General features: G+C 46.3%; 1 protein-coding gene across 1 annotated transcript in view; it reads right to left on the bottom strand.

The window, feature by feature from the left end:
• The window catches only part of SPMIP6 (sperm microtubule inner protein 6), a 34,761-nt gene extending 21,470 nt beyond the window's left edge, over window positions 1-13,291 (bottom strand). Inside the window, exon 1 of the mRNA XM_061607349.1 lies at window positions 13,157-13,291. Coding sequence (XP_061463333.1) covers window positions 13,157-13,291 — 135 coding nt within the window. The remainder of the gene's footprint in view (window positions 1-13,156) is intronic.
• Window positions 13,292-21,547: the final 8,256 nt, after the last annotated feature.

The following is a 21,547-nucleotide window of genomic DNA, read 5'->3' as shown; positions in this document are numbered from 1 at the left end:
AGAATCCAGTTCTTCCTCACATGTACGAAGGCATTTGTCCAAAACTCAGGATTAGAGTTTCATTTAAATATAAGCACTATATAAATTGCCTAAATAAATTAAAATAAAATAGTGATCAGGGACTAGAAACAAAGCCCTATGAGGAGAGACTAAAAGACCTGGGCATGTTTAGCCTGGAGAAGACTGAGGGGAGATATGAGAGCACTCTTCAAGTACTTGAAAGGTTGCAACGCATAGACGGGCCAGGGTTTCTTCTCGATCATCCCAGAGTGCAGGACACGGAATAATGGGCTCAAGTTACAGGAAGCCAGATTTCAACTGAACATCAGGAAAAACTTCATAACTGTCAGAGTGGTATGACAATGGAACCAATGACGTAGGGCGGTGGTGGGTTCTCCAACACTGGAGGCATTCAAGAGGCAGCTGGACAGCCACCTGTTGGATGTGTTTTAATTTGGATTCCTGCGCTGAGCAAGGGGTTGGACTCGATGGCCTTATTAGCCCCTTCCAACTCTACGATTCTTTGATTCTGTAAAGATTATTTTGAATAGCTTAATTCAAGACTTAGTTTGTTTATTTCTTAATTGGTGTCAATTTGGGGGACTTTTTATGTTACCTTGTAACTTTTTCTACTTCTTTATACAATTTTAATTTAGTTTCACATTTTTATAGTGCTTTAATCAGCTTGAAGATTTTCATATACATTATCTCAGTAACATGTACAACTGCCCAACAAGGTAGGATGGTCTTATTGCATCTGTTCTCCAGATGGATCTGAAAGAGTGTGGCTTACCTAAGACCACCTAGCAATGTCATAGCTGAGGTGACATTGAGCTGGGAACATCCCAGCTCTTCACACAGAGATTGCATTAGAAATGTCTTTGTTTGGTGGGGTTCATCTGTCCTTCAGGAGTAGTTTTGCTTTATAGCTGATTTGGCTCGCCCTGGAAAATCCAGCAGTAATTTCCAGCTGAAATGGAATTGCAGAATGTTGACTCTTCCAGGACTCCTCTTTTGTCTTTCTGAGCACTGGATTCTCAAATAGGGGCCACCTTCAGAAGTGAGGCCAAGAATACCTGTACATTTCAAATGTTTCTCTTTCTTTTTAAATGAACACAGCTAATGCAAACTCTCTCACACACAGAGCCACCTTACATTCCAGTGGTAGTCTTTAGATATACGGCTGTGTTGGTGGAATGATCTGACATTAATGTACAAATAGGTGCAGTTTGACACATACCATATCTCGAGTGGGACTATTGCTCCATTTACTGCAGAATCATCAGTGGAGACTGGTGGCTCCAATGTCAGAAGGGCAGTGAATCCACTGTGGGCTTTACTCCAAACTTTCAAGGAGCTGTCCAAGGTAGAACACCTTGGAGTAAAACCCAGAGCGGATTCACTGCCTCTCTGACATTGGAGCAACCAGTCTCCACTAGGTATCATCTGTTCCAGCATTTGTCAACCTTGAGTCCTCCAGAGGGTTTGGACTACAGGTACCAAAAGCTCCAGTCAGCTGGCTCAGATTCACCCTCCGCAGATGCTATCTAACCTTCCTTGACGAAAGAAGATTCAGCTTCAAAAACATCAACCCTACTGCTGTTAAATTATCTTCTACGGCCCATTTCCAAAGGTTCTTAAAACAAACTCTCTCACACACATACACACACACCTTGACTTTTATCTCCAGACACATGAAAAATTTACCTTGGAGAGATAGTCACTTGCATTAGCCTTTATGGGAGCAGGCTCCTGATAAGATTCTTTCGTGAGGCATGGGATGTGATACGAGTCTGTGTAGGTGCTGATGGGAGTGTCTGTTTTATGCGCAAAGATGAACATCTTGCCAAAGGCTGGTCTTTCCTGAAGATTCTGCCTGGGATCTAAACTAAATTTTCTACTACTCTCAAGGTTGTCTAGCAAAAGGGGCTTTTTTTACATCACACTAAAGAACCCACTAATAACAATCCACACCACCCTCTAACAGGTAAGAAAATAAAAAGGGGAACCTTTGTACTCTAGTAAACAAACTACAGCCTGCTAAAGGCTCTCTAAACTCACAGCCTCAATACTGACACTGACCCTGTTTGCATCAGCTGTGATGTCACAGTCAGGGAGGGGAGCCACCATACAGGTGAGCAAAAAAAAGAGGGGGGTCCAGCACAGAGTACACAGGAGACAGTGTCAAGGGGAATAACTTTAGAATAGGGGAGCCTTTCCCTGGACTGAAGATACGTAAGAAAAAGAAGAGCCCTGTTAGATTTAGACCAAGGGTCCATCCAGACTTGCATCCTGTCTAACTGCAGCCAGCCAGGTATTTAGAGAAGACCACAGGCAAGGCAGAAAGGCAGTAGACTTCCCCCCCCCCCAGCTAGGGATGGACAAATCTGTCCATTTCAGTTTCTGCCAGTTTTTTATTTTTCCATTCTTAAGTTCGGTTTAACCCATTTGCACACACATTTATGTGTTTCTTTAAAAATAATTAAAAAGGTTTGCATGAAAATTTGTATGCATTTTTGTGCTCTTTCCCCCCAATATACACATTTTTGTATCCATTTTTGCCTTAGCATATTAATTATTGCATGAATGTTTCAGGTTATAGAATGCATCTTTGTATCTTTTTTTTCCACCAGTGTGCACATTTCTGCATGCACTTTTCACTAATTTACACATTTTTGTATGCATTCTTGGGTTGGAGAACTGCATCACAAAATTTGGGGAAGTGCAAATTTTAAAGGAGGGCTGAGTTTTGGCTCGCGTTCTCGTCTGGGGAGTGCAGATTTGGTTGGTCTCCTTCCTTCTTCTGATGCCCTTTTCCTTTTGTATCATGTCTTTTATTTATTTATTTATTACATTTATATTCCGCCCCATAGCTGAAGCTCTTTGGGCGGTTTACAGCACACCTGTTTTAGATCACAAACCTGAAGACAAACGCGAATAATGTAATAAACATAACATGGAAACAATTAATTTCTCCCCCGTGCCTACCCTCTGCTGGTTTCTCTCACAAGCAACTGGGTGCATGTTAAATGTTCTGAGTTTATAATTGTAGAGTTGGAAGATGGATTTCACATTTCTTAAACCCATTCCTCAACTATTACTTTACTCTGGCTGCTGTAAAAAAGGATTAAACCTGGGTGGCTTTAAAAGAAGATTAGACAAATTCATGGAGGATAAGGCTGTCAATGGCTACTAGCCATGAAGGGTGCGCTCTGCCACCATAATCAGAGAGGCAGCATGCTTCTGAAAACCAGTTGCCGGAAGCTGCAGGAGGGGAGTGCTCTTGCGCTCAGGTCCTGCTTGTGGGCTTCCCATTGGGGGCATCTGGTTGGCCACTGTGGGAACAGAAATGCTGGACGAGATGGGCCGTTGGGCTGATCCAGCAGGGTTTGCTGCTGTTGTTTTTAAGCACTGTTTTAGCCATGCTGTTTTTAAGCACTGTTCTGAAGGTGAATGTGCTCATATAGCCAAGTACTGCATCACAAAATTCCAAGCCCGTTACTTTGGAATGATGCATAGTATGGAGAAACTAGATAGAAAAAAAAGTTTTTCTCCCTCTCTCATAACACTAGAACTCGTGGACATCCAATGAAGCTGAATGTTGGAAGATTCAGGACAGACAAAAGAAAAGACTTAATGCGGAGCATAGTTAAATTATGGAGTTGGCTTCCACATGACGCAGTGATGGCCACCAACTTGGCTTTAAAAGAGGATTAGACAAATTTATGGCAGAATCTTCCCAGCCCTGCTATCAGATATTAAATCTGGGGTCTGGTGCACACAAAGCAGCTTCAATGAGATGTATTCACCCTTCCAATCTGTTTTAGACTCCTGCCGCTGAGTCAATTTCTACATTATTTATTTATTTAAAGCAGTTAAAACCCTGCAAGCCAAGTGAAAAAAGGTCCCAGAGTGGCTTACAGAATAATAAAAAAAAAATCCCTGCCTTTGGGCTTGCAGTGTAAAAGCATGACACAAAAGAAAAAGGGGTCGGAGAGGGAGGAGGAAAAACAAAGAAACCCAGGCACCAGCCGAGATGGGAAACATTTTAAAACTACTTTGCCTGGCCCTTATGTTGGGTGCGATAATTCAGAGAGGTAGATTTAAATACTTCCCCACTGATAAAAGGCCCAATGAGGGAGCAGGTTGCCTATGGAGGTGTGGCATCTCATCATTTGGGGTGGGGAAAAGACCCTTCACTTGTCTCTATTTGACACCAACCTTTTTAGGCTTGTGGGCACACATGAATTTTTCAGGAAGTGCTATGGGCACCACCCCCTCTGGTCACTTCTCTCCCCCAGATAACCCCCCCTGCCCACCCAAAACACCAAAAGAAAGAGCACGTGCACACATTTCACTTTTCCAAGCAAGCTGGGTAAAAGTCAGACCCAGCAGAATCCATCTGAGCCTTTAAAAGCACATAGAGCTGAAACAGAAAATGGGAAAGAGCGTCACTCTTCCAACTTCCTCCTTCAGCTCTATGTACTTCTCAAGGGCAGAAAGGTATCCACTCTTACCATCTCACAATGAAAAGGGCAGTGAATGACCGGGGTGGGGGGAAGCGACAGACATTCACAGGTATTGCCATTGCGTCCATGTTGGCAATCGCTGCTGTATCACAATGTTTCCCAGTCGTTTGATATCTGAGGCAAAGTTTCACCCCTGTTGAGTTAAAACTGGATGCATACCTTCTTCACGCAAAAAGATTTTATATATATACACAACACACCCACACCCACACAGAGTGTCAGCCCCCAGAAAAGTCAGGCAGAGTTTCTCCTCTAACCATGAGACAGCCTAGGTAAAACGCCCTCTTAGCCTCTCGCCCACCTCCCTTGTGCCCTCAGACTAGTCAGGGCTTTTGGGATGGGTCTCTGTTTTGCAGGCAATGGGTGCTGCTGTTGGGATGCCTCTGTGCTTCCCAGCTGCATCAGAGGACCTGGGGGAACCCTTTCATCGCTACGCATATATTGGCAGGAATCCTGCTGGGAAGAGGACCTAGCAGGCCAGCGCTTCCCAAACTTTGCGAGGGGTGGGATGGGGGGATGCTAATGTGCTTTAAAAATTAAGTTACTGTGTAGGATGTAGTGGCAGCGGGCGCCCCCTGGGATGGTGGGGCGGAAAGAAAGGAGCCCCACAGTAGCAGGAGCCAATGAGAGGTGGAGACAACTAATTTTAGTTGTGTCCCCATTTCCTTCCTTGCTGAGTTTTACAAGGGCAACCCTGAGACTAAAGAGGCAGGAGAAGCATGGCAGGCAGGCAGGGCCACCCATCTGGACTGGTTGTAAATGAGAAGGTTGGCAGGGAGGGGCTAGCTGAGGGTTGGTGGTAGGGTTACCATCATTTTGTCATTTCAAAAAGACTACATTTGGCTTCGATAAGTGAAAAGTAAGAGTATGCTGTTGCACCATCTCAAAAAGAGTATATGTACTCTTAAAAGAGTACGGTTGGTAACCCTAGTTGGTGGGGCACTGCCCCCTTTGCCCTCCGAGACCGGCCACCACTGGCAGGATGCTTCCCTCACTGCCTGGCGTTGACTCAACCGACTGAAGCACACAAACAACCTCTCTCATTGCAGGTGACAAGTTACTGGACTAATACAAGAGAATCATTCAACACATCCACTTTGTCTGTTTGTGGACATCTGCTGATGAAGATAAGGAGCAGGCTTATGTCGTTTCATTAGCAGGGACAGAGTAGGGCTCAAAGCCAGCTCTGCAGAGACAGAGAGTCAACTCACCCATCATTTCCAGCTGTTGCCACCTAGAGTTGCTAGTATTAATAGCTCCATCCATCCCCCCAAATTTTCAAAGCTATACACATTTTAACCACAAAATTCACATTGAAAGGGCTGGTTTGATACATCTTGATGATGACTTGCAAGCTCACCAAAGGTGCAGTCCTGTCAGGTGCCTGATGGATTGTAGTGGCTCCTTGGAACTGCCCTCCCCCCCACTGCCATATATATATATAATAAAATGAAATAAAATGTGGCTAGGCAACTCGATATCAGCTGCTGAACTTCAGGACTGCACTTGCCTTAATTATGCTTCTGTGCAACATCTTGCAGTTGAATGATGTTTTAAGTTGCTTTCCTGTTGTTTTTTTATGAGCCCTCGTGGGGGCCCTTTAATAGACAGGAAGGAAACATATAAATTTAACAAATAAATGAATGTTAATTCATACAAAATGACCCCCACTGATATTTTTAAGTGTCATCTAAGGACTTTTGTTGTCCAGGCATTTGGACTATGAAAGCTGCAACGTCTGGGCTTGTGTTTATGTGCGTTATTGTTGCTGTCACTGGATTTTATTGGAATCGTGTGGCTTTTATTTGCCAAGTTATGATGGCTTATTATAAGTCTTATTATATGACACAATGCAAGCCAGGCTTCGTTCTGCAGCTACTGGCTGTACTCAGGAGGTCCCAAGTGGACCTGACTCAGGGCAGCGTGACTTGCATTCGGCTGCAAGTTTAAACAGTGCCAAATTGGAAACACACTCTAAGGCAACTGCTGCTGCTGCTGCTGCTGCTGCTGCTGCTGCTGCTGCTGATTTTAGTTTATTGCCCACCCTTCACCAGCAAGTCCCAGGGCGGGTTACAACAGTTTAAAGTTCAATGTTAAAAACAATTAAAACAGATTACAATCACAGGAATAGGATGGTCCTTCAAGACATACCTCTCACGTGCCAAAGGCCAGGGTAAAGAGGTCATTCTTCAGCATTTACTGAAAACTTAAAACTGTATAGCGAACACACCAGGTGCACCTCTGTGAGGAGGGAATTCCGCAACTGAGGGGCTGCCACAGAGAAAGCCCTTTCCTGGGCGCCCACCCCCTGACCTTCTGGGGCAGAGGAACTACAAGGGGGTTCCAGAAGGTCTGTAGCGAAGGAGGCAGTCTCTCAGATATTTGGGGCCTAAGACATTCAGTGCTTTAAACACAAGCGTGAGCACCTTGAATTGGGCCCAAAAATGAACTGGCAGCTAATGGAGTTGTTTTACGACAGGGGTTATATGAGATCTAAAGAGAACCCCAGCCTGTAAGCCGGCTGCTGAGAGTGACCGGAGAATGTGGCTAGGGGGAAAACAGCCTTATGAGCCAAATTAGAAATGCTGGTGCATCTAAATCTAATGTGGCCTGTGGAGTCGAGGCTAGCCCCCCCCTCCATTACGCTGCCCTGTGCTCCAGATCAGAGAAAGGGTAGGAGATAGAAATATAAAATGAAATGGTTTACTGGTAGAGCCTAATCTACCTTATAGGGTTGTTGTGGTGTCATCTGAGGGTGGTCTTAGACCCCCTACTATTTTGGGAGCAAGGTCCCAACAGGGTCCCTATGTCTCCAGCATCCTATGAGCCAATCAGCATGAATGGAAGTGTCTTAGCCACTGAGAAGAGTCTTCCAACAAGCTTCCTTATCCTTTCCTTCTGATTGGAACCAATCAGAGTGAAAGGAGCTGAACCAGCCACTGAGAAGACTCTTCTCAGTAGCCAACACTCTCTCCTTACATGTTGATTGGCTCCTGTTGTCATGGGAGCAGGCATTAACAAGGCTCTCATTCTCAAATGAGCAGCAGAAATAAGTGTGGGTGGGGGGGAAGGGTGTGGCTATGGCTAACATGTTGGGACGCTGCACTTCTGAATTTGCCACCACACTATTGAGAGGGGGAATCGTTGCCTCAGGTAGCAAAATGTCTTGAGCTGTCCTGGGACACAGCACAGAGCTCAGTAACCCCCAAGAGACTGTCTCAAACCTTCAGCAATGGGCAATCTACCTGGATGCGGCCAACCATCAGTGTCTATGTTCTTATGTTGGGTGAATTTTATTCACACACTTGGACACTGCCTTGGAGTCTTGTGATGAAGGGTGGCTAAGTTTGTTTGCTTTTCAGAACAATAAATTCCAGGAACGACACATTCTGCTGCCCCCCCTGTTGAGCAGCCCCATCAACAGCCAGTGGTGCTTTGCAGAGTGTCAGATGACAGATCCTTGCTCCAAGGAGAATAGCAAGCAGCTGTATACCACGTCAGACCAATGGCCCATCTAGCCATGTCTACACTGACCGGCAGTGACTCTCCAGGGTTTTAGGCAGGAGTCTTTTGAAGCCCTGCCTAGAGATGCCAGGGGGTTGGGCCCGGGACCCTCGGCATGCAGAGCAGAGGCGACGGATGTGGATGCGTTCCACCAGCCATACCAAGGCTTAAGCGACAGTGGGGTTAAGAACATAAGAACATAAGAAGAGCCTGCTGGATCAGGCCAGTGGCCCATCTAGTTCAGCATCCTGTTCTCACAGTGGCCAACCAGGTGCCTGGGGGAAGCCCGCAAGCAGGACCCGAGTGCAAGAACACTCTCCCCTCCTGAGGCTTCTGGCAACTGGTTTTCAGAAGCATGCTGCCTCTGACTAGGGTGGCAGAGCACAGCCATCATGGCTAGTAGCCATTGATAGCCCTGTCCTCCATGAATTTGTCTAATCTTCTTTTAAAGCCATCCAAACTGGTGGCCATTACCGCATCTTGTGGGAGCAAATTCCATAGTTTAACTATGCGCTGAGTAAAGAAGTACTTCCTTTTGTCTGTCCTGAATCTTCCAACATTCAGCTTCTTTGAATGTCCCCGAGTTCTAGTATTATGAGAGAGGGAGAAGAACTTTTCTCTATCCATTTTCTCAATGCCATGCATAATTTTATACACTTCTATCATGTCTCCTCTGACCCGCCTTTTCTCTAAACTAAAAAGCCCCAAATGCTGCAACCTTTCCTCGTAAGGGAGTTGCTCCATCCCCTTGATCATTCTGGTTGCCCTCTTCTGAACCTTTTCCAACTCTATAATATCCTTTTTGAGATGAGGAGACCAGAACTGTACACAGTATTCCAAATGCGGCCGCACCATAGATTTATACAACGGCATTATGATATCGGCTGTTTTATTTTCAATACCTTTCCTAATTATTGCTAGCATGGAATTTGCCTTTTTCACAGCTGCCGCACACTGGGTCGACATTTTCATCGTGCTGTCCACTACAACCCCGAGGTCTCTCTCCTGGTCGGTCACCGCCAGTTCAGACCCCATGAGTGTATATGTGAAATTAAGATTTTTTGCTTCAATATGCATAATTTTACACTTCTTTATATTGAATTGCATTTGCCATTTTTCCACCCATTCACTCAGTTTGGAGAGATGTTTTTGGAGCTCTTCACAATCCCTTTTTGTTTTAACAACCCTGAACAATTTAGTATCGTCAGCAAACTTGGTCACTTCACTGCTCACTCCTAATTCTAGGTCATTAATGAACAAGTTGAAAAGTACAGGTCCCAATACCGATCCTTGAGGGACTCCACTTTCTACAGCCCTCCACTGGGAGAACTGTCCGTTGATTCCTACTCTCTGCTTTCTGCTTCTTAACCAATTCCTTATCCACAAGAGGACCTCTCCTCTTATTCCATGACTGCTAAGCTTCCTCAGAAGTCTTTGGTGAGGTACCTTGTCAAACGCTTTTTGAAAGTTATGCCCAAGGCTTCATGGGAAAGGCGGGTCTGGGCCTAATCACACAGCCTCAGCTTCTTCCTCAACAGGAAGCGCAGTACTTGCCAAGCTGCTAGGCCTCAGTGCGTATCATGCATCAGCACCACCACAGTGCTAGTGTGGCAGCAGATGTTGCTTGATGGAAATACAGGGAAACTCACAAACATTGTGTATGTGGACACTGCAACCTTACCACCAGGTTTTTTGGGGGAGGGTACAGGCCTGGAAAACTTGCTTAGGAATATAGCCTTGGGCAGACACCCCTTTTCTGAACGCTCTTACTTCAGTGATTCGCTTAGTAAATTTTACTATCTATACACTTTGTACCCAGCAGAGGGCGCTGCCTTCACAAAGAGAAACCACAAGGCCAGGAACAGACGGAAAGTTTAAGGGTTTTCAAGTTGATTCACACCATCTTCATCTCTCCCTGCGGATCCAGGTTTTCCCCATGCCTAGTCTTGCTGTAGTGGGATCCCCATTGAAAAAGGCAACAGGATCCAAGCCCTCAGCTGCCAGCTCCTTGGCTGTTCTAGAGCAGATGGCATGCAACATTGGATGTTTTATTTACATCTGAGTTGGATCCTACACTGGCCTGAAGCTCAGTGGAAGGCTGTTCATCTCAAAGTCCATTAACGCAAGAATTTGCCACCCCTCCTTTCATATCCCTCAGCTTTTCTCCTTAATCCCCATTGCCAAATGGAACTGAGCATCAAGGCCACGTAACTCAGGCATGGGGAACCTGTGGCCCTCCAGATGTTACTGGAGTCCAACCCTCACCAGCCCAGCCAATGGTCAGGGATGATGGGACCATGTTGTCTGACATCATCTGGAGGTCCACACGGTCCCTTACCCCAGCTGTAACCAAATTTGCTCTCAGTCTTCCCTCCAGTCAGGGTTGCCAGGTTCAGGGCCTGATCCTGATCCTGTATCTTTAGGAGAAGAGGAAGTCAGCCAAGTGCAGGTGTTCTTGCAACACAGTTATGGGAAAAACCACAAGGTGGAATTCTCTCTTCCCCTTGCAAAACTTTTAAAGATACAGAAGACCTCTTCGTTGCCAGGGCCAGCCTCCAAAAGTTCTTCTATATCTTTAAAAGTTGTGCAGGCGGGAGGGAGAATTCACAAAAACCTTGTGGTTTTTCCCATTACAGAGTTGCAAGAAACCTGCACTTGGCTGACTTCCTCTTCTCCTAAAGATACAGGATCACGATCAGGCCCTGAACCTGGCAACCCTCCTCCAGTGTCTCCCTCTGTTTTTCCACCGTCTATTTTGGATTGCAAACGACTCTGGACCAGGGACTTGTCTGTACCACAGAGAAGGGTTGTGGCTCAGCGGCAGAGCATCTGCCTTGCATTTAGAAGGCCCCAGGTTCAGCCCCCAATGGCACCTCCGAGTAGGGCTGGGGGAAAGCCCTAAAGGGCCACAGCCAGTGAGAAGATGTTCAACTAGTTGGAGCAAGGTCTGACAGTACGACACAGCTTGCTGTGCTCCTGCATTGTCTGCATAGCTGGGCACAGTGGACACCAACATACACTTCAGAATGAAGACAAATGCTTAAGCCCGAATCATAAACAACCCTTTTTCTCAGTACTGTGTGTCAGATATATCCAACACTTAACCTTGGACCTGTGCATCCACACGCACATGCATGCACACAATCCAGAAAGAATTATTACCGTGGCAACTGAAGACCGCCCCCCTCTGCAGGGATGGTGTCGTCCTCCTAGTGCTGCCATGGTAGGTGGCCAGAGGAAGGAACTGCTCTTCAGCACCACCACAATTGATGGCCAGAGCGTGGTACTGCAGCTATCAGTTAAGCACGTCATAGAATACCCCAGGCCCCTGAAGCATCATGAAACCAGTTCCCAAAATGACCCAACAGAAGAGAGATTTGGTGCCATGTTGGAACGGGGGTGGGTGGGTGTCTGCAAGCCTCAGCCACACACAGTAAATCAATGTTTCTCAACCTTTTTTCAACCCATGCCCTTTCCTTTAGCTAACATGAAAATCCCATGTCCCCACCAACCTGGCTCTCATAGTAATGCCAAACTACTGCACCCTTATGATGACATGCAGATCATGTAATAAGCTGCATACTATCTTCTGACCTTCTGAACACATTTCATATGTTTGTATTTTAATAGGTTTTTTTAACTTATATTGTACATATTTTTTGGAACCCCCCCCCAAGATCTTCATATACCCCCATGTTTGAGGAACACTTTTTTAAAGAAACATTTTTAAAGATGTTTTGTTTTAATGTGTTTTAAAGTTTGTTTTTATGATGTTTTAAAGTTTTTGGTGCTTTTGTTTGCTGCCCTCGGCTGCTGCTGGGAAGAAGGGCGGGATATAAATCAAATAATAAATAAATAAATAATAAAATAAATAACCACTGCAGGAAAACTATAGTGACTAACTGATGAAAAGAGGTTATCTTAAGTCACAAGTTCTGATCCCATCATCCCAGAAGTGAATTTGTAGGAGGTGGCAGAGATGAGTAAGGGCCACTGGAGAGGCACTCTGCAGCTGCCTGCCTGCACCCTCTTCTATCACTTCACATCTTGTAAAATGAGCCCCAACTCAAATTAAGCTTTGTGAGGGGCCTCCATATTAAAACCTTGCTGATAAGGGAGCCAGAGGAGAGATTGGAGGTCTTGGATGAAGAGCCCCAAGGAACAGACATGAAGATGGGATCTTGGGTCAGTCACTCGCCCTGAGCTTAACCCTACCTCACAGAGTTGTTGTGGGAATAAAATGGGAACTCAGTAATAAAACATGCATTTCTCCCATGAAGTTGATTAGTGGTAGGTTCAGGACAGGCCAAAAGGAATAACTTCTTCACACAATGCATGGCCTGCCTTGAAGTTGATCCTGACTTATGGCTACCCTATGAATAGGGATTTCATGGTAAGCGGTATCCAGAGGGGGTTTCCCATTGCCTCCCTCTGAGGCTAGTCCTCCCCAGCTGGCTAGGGCCTGCTCAGCTTGCCACAGCTGCACAAGCCGGCCCCTTCCTTGTCTGCAACTGCCAGCTGGGGGGCAACTGGGCTCCTTGGGACTATGCAGCTTGCCCATGGCTGCACAGGTGGCAGGGCACATAACCCCTGAGCCACGCACTGTGGGGGTGATCTTTAGCTGGCCCTTTACACCCAGGAGACATGAGTGGGGATTTGAGCTCACAGACTCTGGACTTCCAGCCAGACTCTCCTCTCCACTGTGCTATACCATAATGCATAATAAATGTTTAGAACACACAAGAACGCGAGAACCCACTGCTGGATCCGGCTATCTAGTCCAGCATCCTGTTCTCACAGTGGCCAACCAGATGCCCATTATGGGAAGTCTGCAAGTAGGACCTGAGCGCAAGAGTGCTCTCCCCTCCTGTGGTTGCCAGCAACTGGTATCCAGATGCATACTGCCTCTTACTGTGGAGACAGAGCACAGCCGTCATGGCGAATAGCCATTGGTAGCCTTATCCTCCATGAATTTGTCTAATCACTTTTAAAGACCCTAGTATGAGAGGGAGAAACACTTCTTCTCTGTCCACTCTCTCCATGCCATGCATAATTTCGTTCACCACTGTGGTGCCTCCTCTAACTCACGTTTGCTCTAAGCTAAAAAGCCACCAAAGTTGTACCTGCGTCACAAACTTGTTTTCGCTCCACAGGGCCACTGGAGGATCCTCAAAGGTCTTCTTCAAGGTATTTGGAGGCCTGTAGGAGTCCGCATAGGTGCTGATGGGCGTCTTAGTTTTGCTGGCAAAGAGGAACATCTTGAATGGGGGCCTGGCAGGTCTTCAGAGATCTTGGGAGTCGCCACGATGAACAGAGGAACAGCAGGAGGGGTACACTTCATTGGCAGAAGCAAGGTCTTGAGCCTCAACCTCATTTAGTTTGTGAATCTCCCCCCCACTATGGCTGCTGTGAATGGTGAGAAAGGAAGAGGGGCTCTTCATACCGGTGGGGCAAAATTGGTGAGTGGTTTTTTTCTTGAGGATCATAGCCCCTCCCAGCATCCAGCCTCTTGCATCATATGTGATGTCACAGTTAGCAGGGACACAGTGCTGCAGGAGTGAATAGGTTGGGGGGGCAGCCACACCCTGCTGTAGGGGCTAAGGGTCAGAGGCTTTGAAATTTTCAGAGCTTGGAAAAGTTACTTTTCACACTACAACTCCCATCAGCCCCAGCCAGCATGGCCACTGGATTGGGCAGATGGGAGTTGTAGTTCAAAAAAGTAACTTTTCCAAACTCTGCTTTGAATAAGTCAAGTGGATGGTTGCACAAGGAGGAAAACTTTGTGGTTCACTTGGGATCTATGCCTTGTTGCATCTTGGATGCGCGTGTCTGCGCTTCTCTCTCATTTCCCAATAGAGAAGTGCTGCCTTGGAAATCCTTTCCCACTTCCTAGCAGTTGGGATTTCTGAAGCTTAAAAAAACTTAGCAAGAGAACTTGCTGCAAGTTCTCCTGCTGAGTTTTTTTTAAGCTTCAGAAATTCCAAACGGTAGTAACATCTGGCATGCCAAAGGTTCGCCACCCCTGGGCTAGGCTAATAAAACCTTTAGCAAAAGCTCTCTGATGCAAAGCACCTGGGGAGCAGTTAGAAGGTCAAGGACAGTCAGAAGGTGGCAGCGGGCAATGGATGGTCAGGTAACAGCTCCCTGGTAACCAGGATTGCTTATGGAGAGATCTGCAGCCCCTCAACTTTGGAGGGAGGCTTTTGTGCCCTCTAGTGGACTAATGAGGTACTGCAATTTGTTTAAAAAAACTTCCCACATCCACTTGTGTCAAGCAACCTCTTGAGCAAACCTGTACATTGCAAAGAATTGATGCATATTCTATGGTGTCCACTTAGCTGTCATGAGCTACAGGCCAGGCCCAAGTGTATTCTGTGAGTGCAAGCTCAAACACCTGACACACTCTTGCACCTCCACACAGCAGATCAGCAATAGCAAACCATCTTTCTCACAGGGAAATGGCTCGTCTATTGATGGAGGAACACCTGATGTTCTATCTGAAATCCTCTGCACAATGGCACTAAACACAGACATCACTTGGGAAATCCATATTAGGGTCAATGCACGTTATTCCTTCCCTGATGTGGAATCAGTGCAACTAACCCTCATGGCTGGGAGATTCACATAGCACTACCACAAAAGAATCCTCTCAGCCAGCTCCTAGGAGGGAGAACAAACCTTTTGCAAAGAACCACAAACTGGGGTGGGGGTGGAGGAGAGGAGGCTGAATCCACTCTCATCTCTGCTGTGTGGCACTGATATTTTTGCAGTGAAGCTAGAGAAAGATGTGAGTGAAATAACAAGACTTATTTGACTGCATCTGAAGCACAGAGACTCCTGCTGTGGATGTAATTCAAGAACTAGGCTCGTACAGAGTGTGGCAACAGCTGAGCTGATCTCCACTGACCCGTTCAGGGCAGCTGCTTTGCAAATGGGTCAGGGCAGACAGCAAGTGCAAGACCTGCCAGACTGTAGGAAAACCAAGTCTTGTGAATCCATCTTTTGGTCTCTCTGTGCAGTCCATACAATGGGATGGAGTGATGGGTTTGGTAGTGGGTAGGCCAGATTCCTGAAACTGCTCCACCACGTAGCTCCCTGAACAGCCTCTTCTGCCGCCTACCTTCTTTCAAACGATAGACCCATGTTCTGAGGCGAGTTAAAGATGTACCTGTGATACACTGTCGCCATAGGCTAAAAATTAGGCTGTTGCCTGTGAACCCCTCGGCTCAGAACTTTCCCACAGTAATTGTTAAAGGGGAAGAGTTAGGTACAGAACGTCCAGGATCAGGACAGCTTCTGCAACAGATGTGCAAGGTTAGTTTGGGTTGCAATGAACCTTTTATATGGCCCACAATTAGGGAGATGGTGCGTCCCGCAGCAAATGAACCCGAGTGTGATGGGGCAGTTGAGAAAGTGGTGGATGAGCTAAAAGAGACACCACGCCCAGCTGTTAGGTACTGGAGAGGCTGTGCGCTGTTAACAGCAAGGGATGCGGCAGGGTATTTGGGCTTCATGTTTTAGGCTCAAAAGTAAACAAAGCAGTGTTTTTTTTTGTTTGCCAACAGATTTTAGGCATGACAATGAGAAAGTCACCCTCTCCTTATCCAGTGGTCAAGGGGCACCCAATGAGGCTGCAGAGGCAGATTTCATATGTATGCTTTTTAATGTTAATTCTGTTACACTACACACAACCAGTAACAATGATAAATACTGCATTGGAAATGTTAAAAAAATATTATACATGTTTCATGTCTTCCAAAAACCACTTTTTAAAAATAAATTAATGCATAAGCATGTTGGTAAATAATAATAATAATTAAAAAACACAACTGAATGGATTTGTTTAAGGCAGTATTCTACATGATGGGGAAAAGAAGGACTGTGCTACATCATTTGGATTAGGACAGCAACTCGACAAATGTTTGCGAGAAGATTAAGGTTGACTTCGTACATGTGGACATAAACCAAAACAAGATAATTCCCCCCTCCCCCCAGTCCTATTTCTGTGGCAAGGTTAAAAAGACAGTGATGTAACAGACGTCTCCCAACACATTTCAGACTAGAGCCAAGCTTTAAAGCCCAACATGGATTTCCAGGCTGCAGTTTAGACTGGCCTTCCCCAACCTGGTGCCCTCTTGAAGTCTTGTACTGTAACTCCCCATCGGCTCTGGCTAGCTCAGATTGGGGAAGGCTGATTTGGGCTAAAGACCCACCTCACATCTGACTGTTTCACACACACAAGAGCAGGACACTGATGGGAGTTTAAAACTTGGCTCGTGATCAAAATGTATGCTAGGGGTTCCCCCCTTAGAAAAAGATCCAAGGAAGGGAGTTTTAGTACATGATGCCCAGTCATCCCACTTTTCTGGCCCTGAAGAACTCAGTTCTGAGGGGTGACACTCCTAAAAAAAACCCCTGGCATTGAAGGAGATGTTTTCCAATTGGGAGCACAGAAACACAAAAAGGGCATCTTCTCTAAAAATGGTTTTCTCTCGAAAATGCCACTCGCACTGCAAATACGTTTACACACAATAAATCATGGCACATATTAATGGGGAAATGCAGAGGCCATGCACTGGCCAATATCCACCATATCAGAACAATATTATGTATTGATGCAGCCCTGATAATTTTGCCGAGGAGTGGAGACGCATCTTAGCAGATAGTGCAAAAAGTGAAAAGAACAACAACACAAAGGTCATCGCACCCTCCGCAACATAAAAAGGAACAGCTGACTCCTGCCATCTTCTTCCGTGGGCAGGACCATCTGCTTCCCCCAAATGAACTGTAGTGCATGCAAAAAAAGTCAGGGCAGATCTGACCAATCCGTTGTTGGTAATAAGGTGCATGTTGGCCAAATGCCATGGGCAAATAAACTAAGACTTCTGGAGGAATTCCCAGTGTCCCTTTGAAAGATAGCTAGAGAGGGAGATTACTATGACATAGATGAAAAGAAATAAACACGAGAAAAGGATTGGGGGTGGGGGATGAATGTGCCACCACTAGCTGTGGTCCACACAGCCACCTGAAACAGAGGGAACAGGGCTAGCCCAAGTGCACAATGCTGTAGGGCACCTCTCCTGGGGTGGGATGTTCTGGGCAGGCCCTGCATGCCAGAAATGGGGGGGGACAGGAGTCAGGAGAGGGGGATGGAGAAAGAGGCAACTGTGAGGGTCGTTTTAATAGAACAGACCTAGTCTGTGACGTTGCTAGCTCAAAGGAAAAAAAGTGGGAGAATGTTAACTCTGAAAAATGAAGGTGTGAACGATGGATGTGTGCAATCTAACAAGGCTTGTGATTCTAGAACTAACCACTGGACACAGATATCAAGGTTTACCTGCGATGACTAGTTTACATTTTGACTGCTCTTGCCACTGTTTGCCCCCCACCTCACCTCTTTTCCTGCAACTTCTCCAGTTTTCTTCACACTTGACATGGGTAGTCCACGGCTTGTGTTTTTACTTCCGCCCTAACTACACCGCATGAACAGAAGGACCCTGGATCTTCCGTATGTGCAACACAGACCTTCAGAAAAGGATGCCACCATGTGCTGGGGTATCTCCTGTTTTTCAGAACTGCTTCAAATGCCAAAATAGAACCAGTGAGCCTTGCCGAGCAGAGACTGTGCCCTCTCTGGAAGGGGTGAAGCACAAATGACATGGGCAGGAGATCCTGCCTCTTCCTTTCAATCCGTTCTTCTCTGCACAAAGCAGTCCTGCTACAGGTGCATGGAGCATGACATCTATGGACCCTCCCTGGGAACTTGGTATCTGCCTCTACTATCTAGGGAGGGCCTAAATCTTACCATTCAGATCAGGGTTAATACTCTCTGAAAAGGGGAGAGTGTCGGATCCCCTTTGCCTATAGTACAGCAGGAGAAAGAAGCAAAACCAGCTTGCTCAGTGCATTGCTGGAACTAGAGAGTGGGCTGCGCTCGTGAGAGCTTTCAGACACGCAGCTCAGAGCCGACAGCTGCCAATTCTGAACAAAACCCCCACTGGGAGACAGTGTTCAGACAACCCCCTCCCCAGGTCTGCTTCCCTGATTGTCTAATATCCACACTGTGTCCAGCAGTCACCTATCAGTGCTTGCTCCTGGCTACAGAAGCAGCAGCAACAAGGCTGAGAAAAAGGAGCGGGCTCCTCCCTCCAGGTGATGCACCAGAGGCTGTCCTGGTGCACTTGACCAGCACCACAGGATAGGGCCTTTCTCCCGCCACAGCAGCAAATTTTTCAGCAAGGAACACAGAACAACACCACAGAAAAAAAACTGCAAGTGAAAGGAGACAGAAGCTGTCAGTTTTGCCGCTGCATTGTATATGGGCAAGGAAGTATTGCTATTACATCCGGCGATCAACTAAGATGAGGCAGAACCCTAGACCAAATCTTCTGAAGGAAAGACTGCATCTGGGCCACTTGTTTAAAAGTATAACTATGTCAAGCCAAAAGAATATTGCAAGAAGGGCAGTAGCTTTAATGCTCCCCCACTGATGGGATTTGAAGAGGGCAGAGATAAAATCAAGAACTTCTAAAAGAGTACATGCAGTCCTTTAGCCTACAGCTGAGGGTGCCTCTATCTGCAACAGCCAAGTGATCCTGAATTTGGCATGGCCGGAATAAATCCCTACTGATCCCCAAATGTTCCTCCATTTAATATCACCCATGAAATAGCAATGAAGAAGCTTTAAGATGTCCCACCTGTTCCAGTTTGTTTTGCTTTCACATTAAAGCACCAAACATCTTTGGTGGCTTTCAACTCGTTTTGCATTTTGGGAACTGATGCAGACCCTCTTCCTCTGGAGCCAGAAGCCTTATCCCCCCTCCCAATACTTATGCCATTGTTTTCCATATGCTATTATTGGGATGTTCACTCTCATTTGGAGCACAGATCATAGCCGTTCCCACAAAGTCACTTGTTTTAGGGTTGTGGTGAAAGGACGGAACAGGCTTAGAAAGTGATTAGAATTTCTTTCGACGTTTCAGGGGTGGGACAAACTGATCAAGTCATCTCAGTGCTTTTTTAATGAGGAGCCAAAGACTGAAATAAACGTTGATGATGTACCCCAGAGATTAGCCTATGATAGTGTACAAAGCCCCTAAAGATGGAAAATTAACAAGGTGTCAGATGACTGGATGAGAAACATGGAAGGCACAGACATGAGACAGCAAGCCTCTCTCAGGCACACAGGATTATCTCAGAGTGCCATCTCCATCTGGGTTCTTGTCCCCATCTCCAGCATGCATTTTAGTGAGCTGTATCATAATCTTCGCTTCCCTTGATGTCAGGCGACTTCTTAGATCATAATTTGCTACTATGGAAACAAGTACGTCATAGCTGAGTTGTCTATCAGTGAGATGAAACAAGGAAACTTGGTTTTCCCTTAAAGATAACCCCTTGAAACACCACCAGGGCTCTCCCACAAGCACAAAGAGTGAGAGACTTGGAAATACCAAAAGGATACTCGATATGACAGATAAAAGAATTGCAATGCTGATGAAGAATGGCGAGAGAAGATAAACTTCAGTTTACAGACTGACACAGCCAACTTCTGCCTATTCTGAGAAATGGCTTGGTGAAGAACTACAAGCCCCAGAATGCAAGTCAAGTCAGTCAGCAGAACTTTGCCCCGAGTCCTGATGGGACAAATCTAGCCTTCATAAACTTCCATAATCTGCCTGTGGCAGAGATGAAGCCTTCTCGGTTGCCAGCTATCTGCAAGAGACTCTCAGATGCTGGAATTTTGCACAACCACAGCTGTGATGTGCTTTCACTTCCCAGGAAGCTGCTTTGACATATTTTGCACAAGACAAAAACTGATCCATGCTCCCAAATTACATGTGCACGTGCAATTCCACGTATGAAGCAAACCCACCAGAATCTTCAAATGCAAAGCAACTACCAAGTCATGTAACGGGTGTAGCACCGCTTTCCAGTCCTGTTGTATGTCTGAAAGAGGCTGTGAGCAAAAAGGTTCCAGTTATTACCAAGTTCCGAGCGCCGAATCAGAGAAAGTTACAGGAAGACAGAAAGGAGGGGGATGGAGAAAGCAAAGGACAGGAAATCTGGAAGATATATAGTGCCATGCCCCAAAATTAACATGCAGTAAGGCATACTTCAATTCTCCATTAAGAGGAGCCACGTCTTCATAAAGTTTTGAAAAAAATAATAACAAATGAGTCAGGAAGGTAGCTTGAAACACAAGAGAACCGAATACTGCAACATAGTTAGTTGTGCGCACAAGAAGGGAGGAATTTTCATGCAGAGAATCCTTGTGTGTTGGCTGCCCTAGGGGCCCTGCTCATTATCCTGTTTTCCTACTCCACCTTCCCTCTTTTTCTTCAGTTCCAGCTGCTCAGGAGGTTGCACGGTCAGGATGTTAAGAGGACCGCACTTGCTGAGCATGGGGACAGCAATGCAGGGCTGCCAGCCTACCGCTCCCTGAGGAACAGCTGCACAGAAGGCCTTCTGGCCGAGCTACCGGCCGGTGTACCAGCTACCTTCTCTATTTTGTCTCCGTGCTGTAACCCGACGGCATGCATGCCACTAAATCAAAGTCATTGGGGGAGAATCCCATGGAGTCATGGCATGAGCAGAACTGCCTCCACTCAGGTAACAGAACTGTTGTACTGATGTGTGTACTCCCACGCATCACCCCCAGATCTGCTCCAGAAGATTGGGTGAAACCCCCAGAGTGTATTTGGGTGGGTGGGTGGCACATGGGGGGAGGAGAAGTTCCATGCGAGAGCAAAAGTCATCCACTCCAGCAGTGGCCTTGTTGGGTACAATATCCTTGGACTCCAGGAAGGTTAAACTGTTTAAATGAGCCATATCTATTTCAAGCTAGGGTGTCGTCATTGTTGTTTTTAACTTTCCGTACCAACTAACTGGCAACAGCTTCTATGGTCTCTTGATGAAGGAATCTAACTGCTCCTGCTTTTGGATTAGACAGATACGCCAGGTCTCCTCAAGACCACAGTAAAAGAAGGAGCCACGAAACACTACCCACCTCAACCGGGCTACGAGCACTGGTGAGTTTTCTACCATGAGAATCTTGTTTGGATCCAGGAAGCACCCTGGTTCCTACCTGCTGCCCTCCTTTTGGCACCCCCCCACCTTCCCCTCTCCTTTTCCAACCATGATACCAATTGTTACCTATGTTCTCTCTACTTATTTGATACTGGTGTGCCAGGCAGGATGCTGCCAGCCAGGTGCAATGAATGCAGAATAACTTGTGGGCACACAAGCCTGGGTGCTTGTTTCGGGAAAGTAGAATGGATTCATATCCCACTGTAGTCTGGGCTTTGTGGATTGACAAGTGACCCTGGGCTTTTCCCTTTCACAGCCACTAAGGCCGATCAGACTAGCACAATGTCACTGCAGAGCCTACATGCCAGACAAAAGGATGTAACCGGAGTAAGTGTCCAGGAACAGGACCCATAGGTATACTTGCATGCAAAATGTGGCCCTCCTACATTACGTGGCAGGAAAGCTCAGCACTTCCACCAACTGTGAAG

The sequence above is a fragment of the Rhineura floridana genome, chromosome 1 (genome assembly GCF_030035675.1).
Source record: "Rhineura floridana isolate rRhiFlo1 chromosome 1, rRhiFlo1.hap2, whole genome shotgun sequence".
Lineage (NCBI taxonomy): Eukaryota > Metazoa > Chordata > Lepidosauria > Squamata > Rhineuridae > Rhineura > Rhineura floridana.
This window is presented reverse-complemented; position numbering and strand designations above follow the sequence as displayed.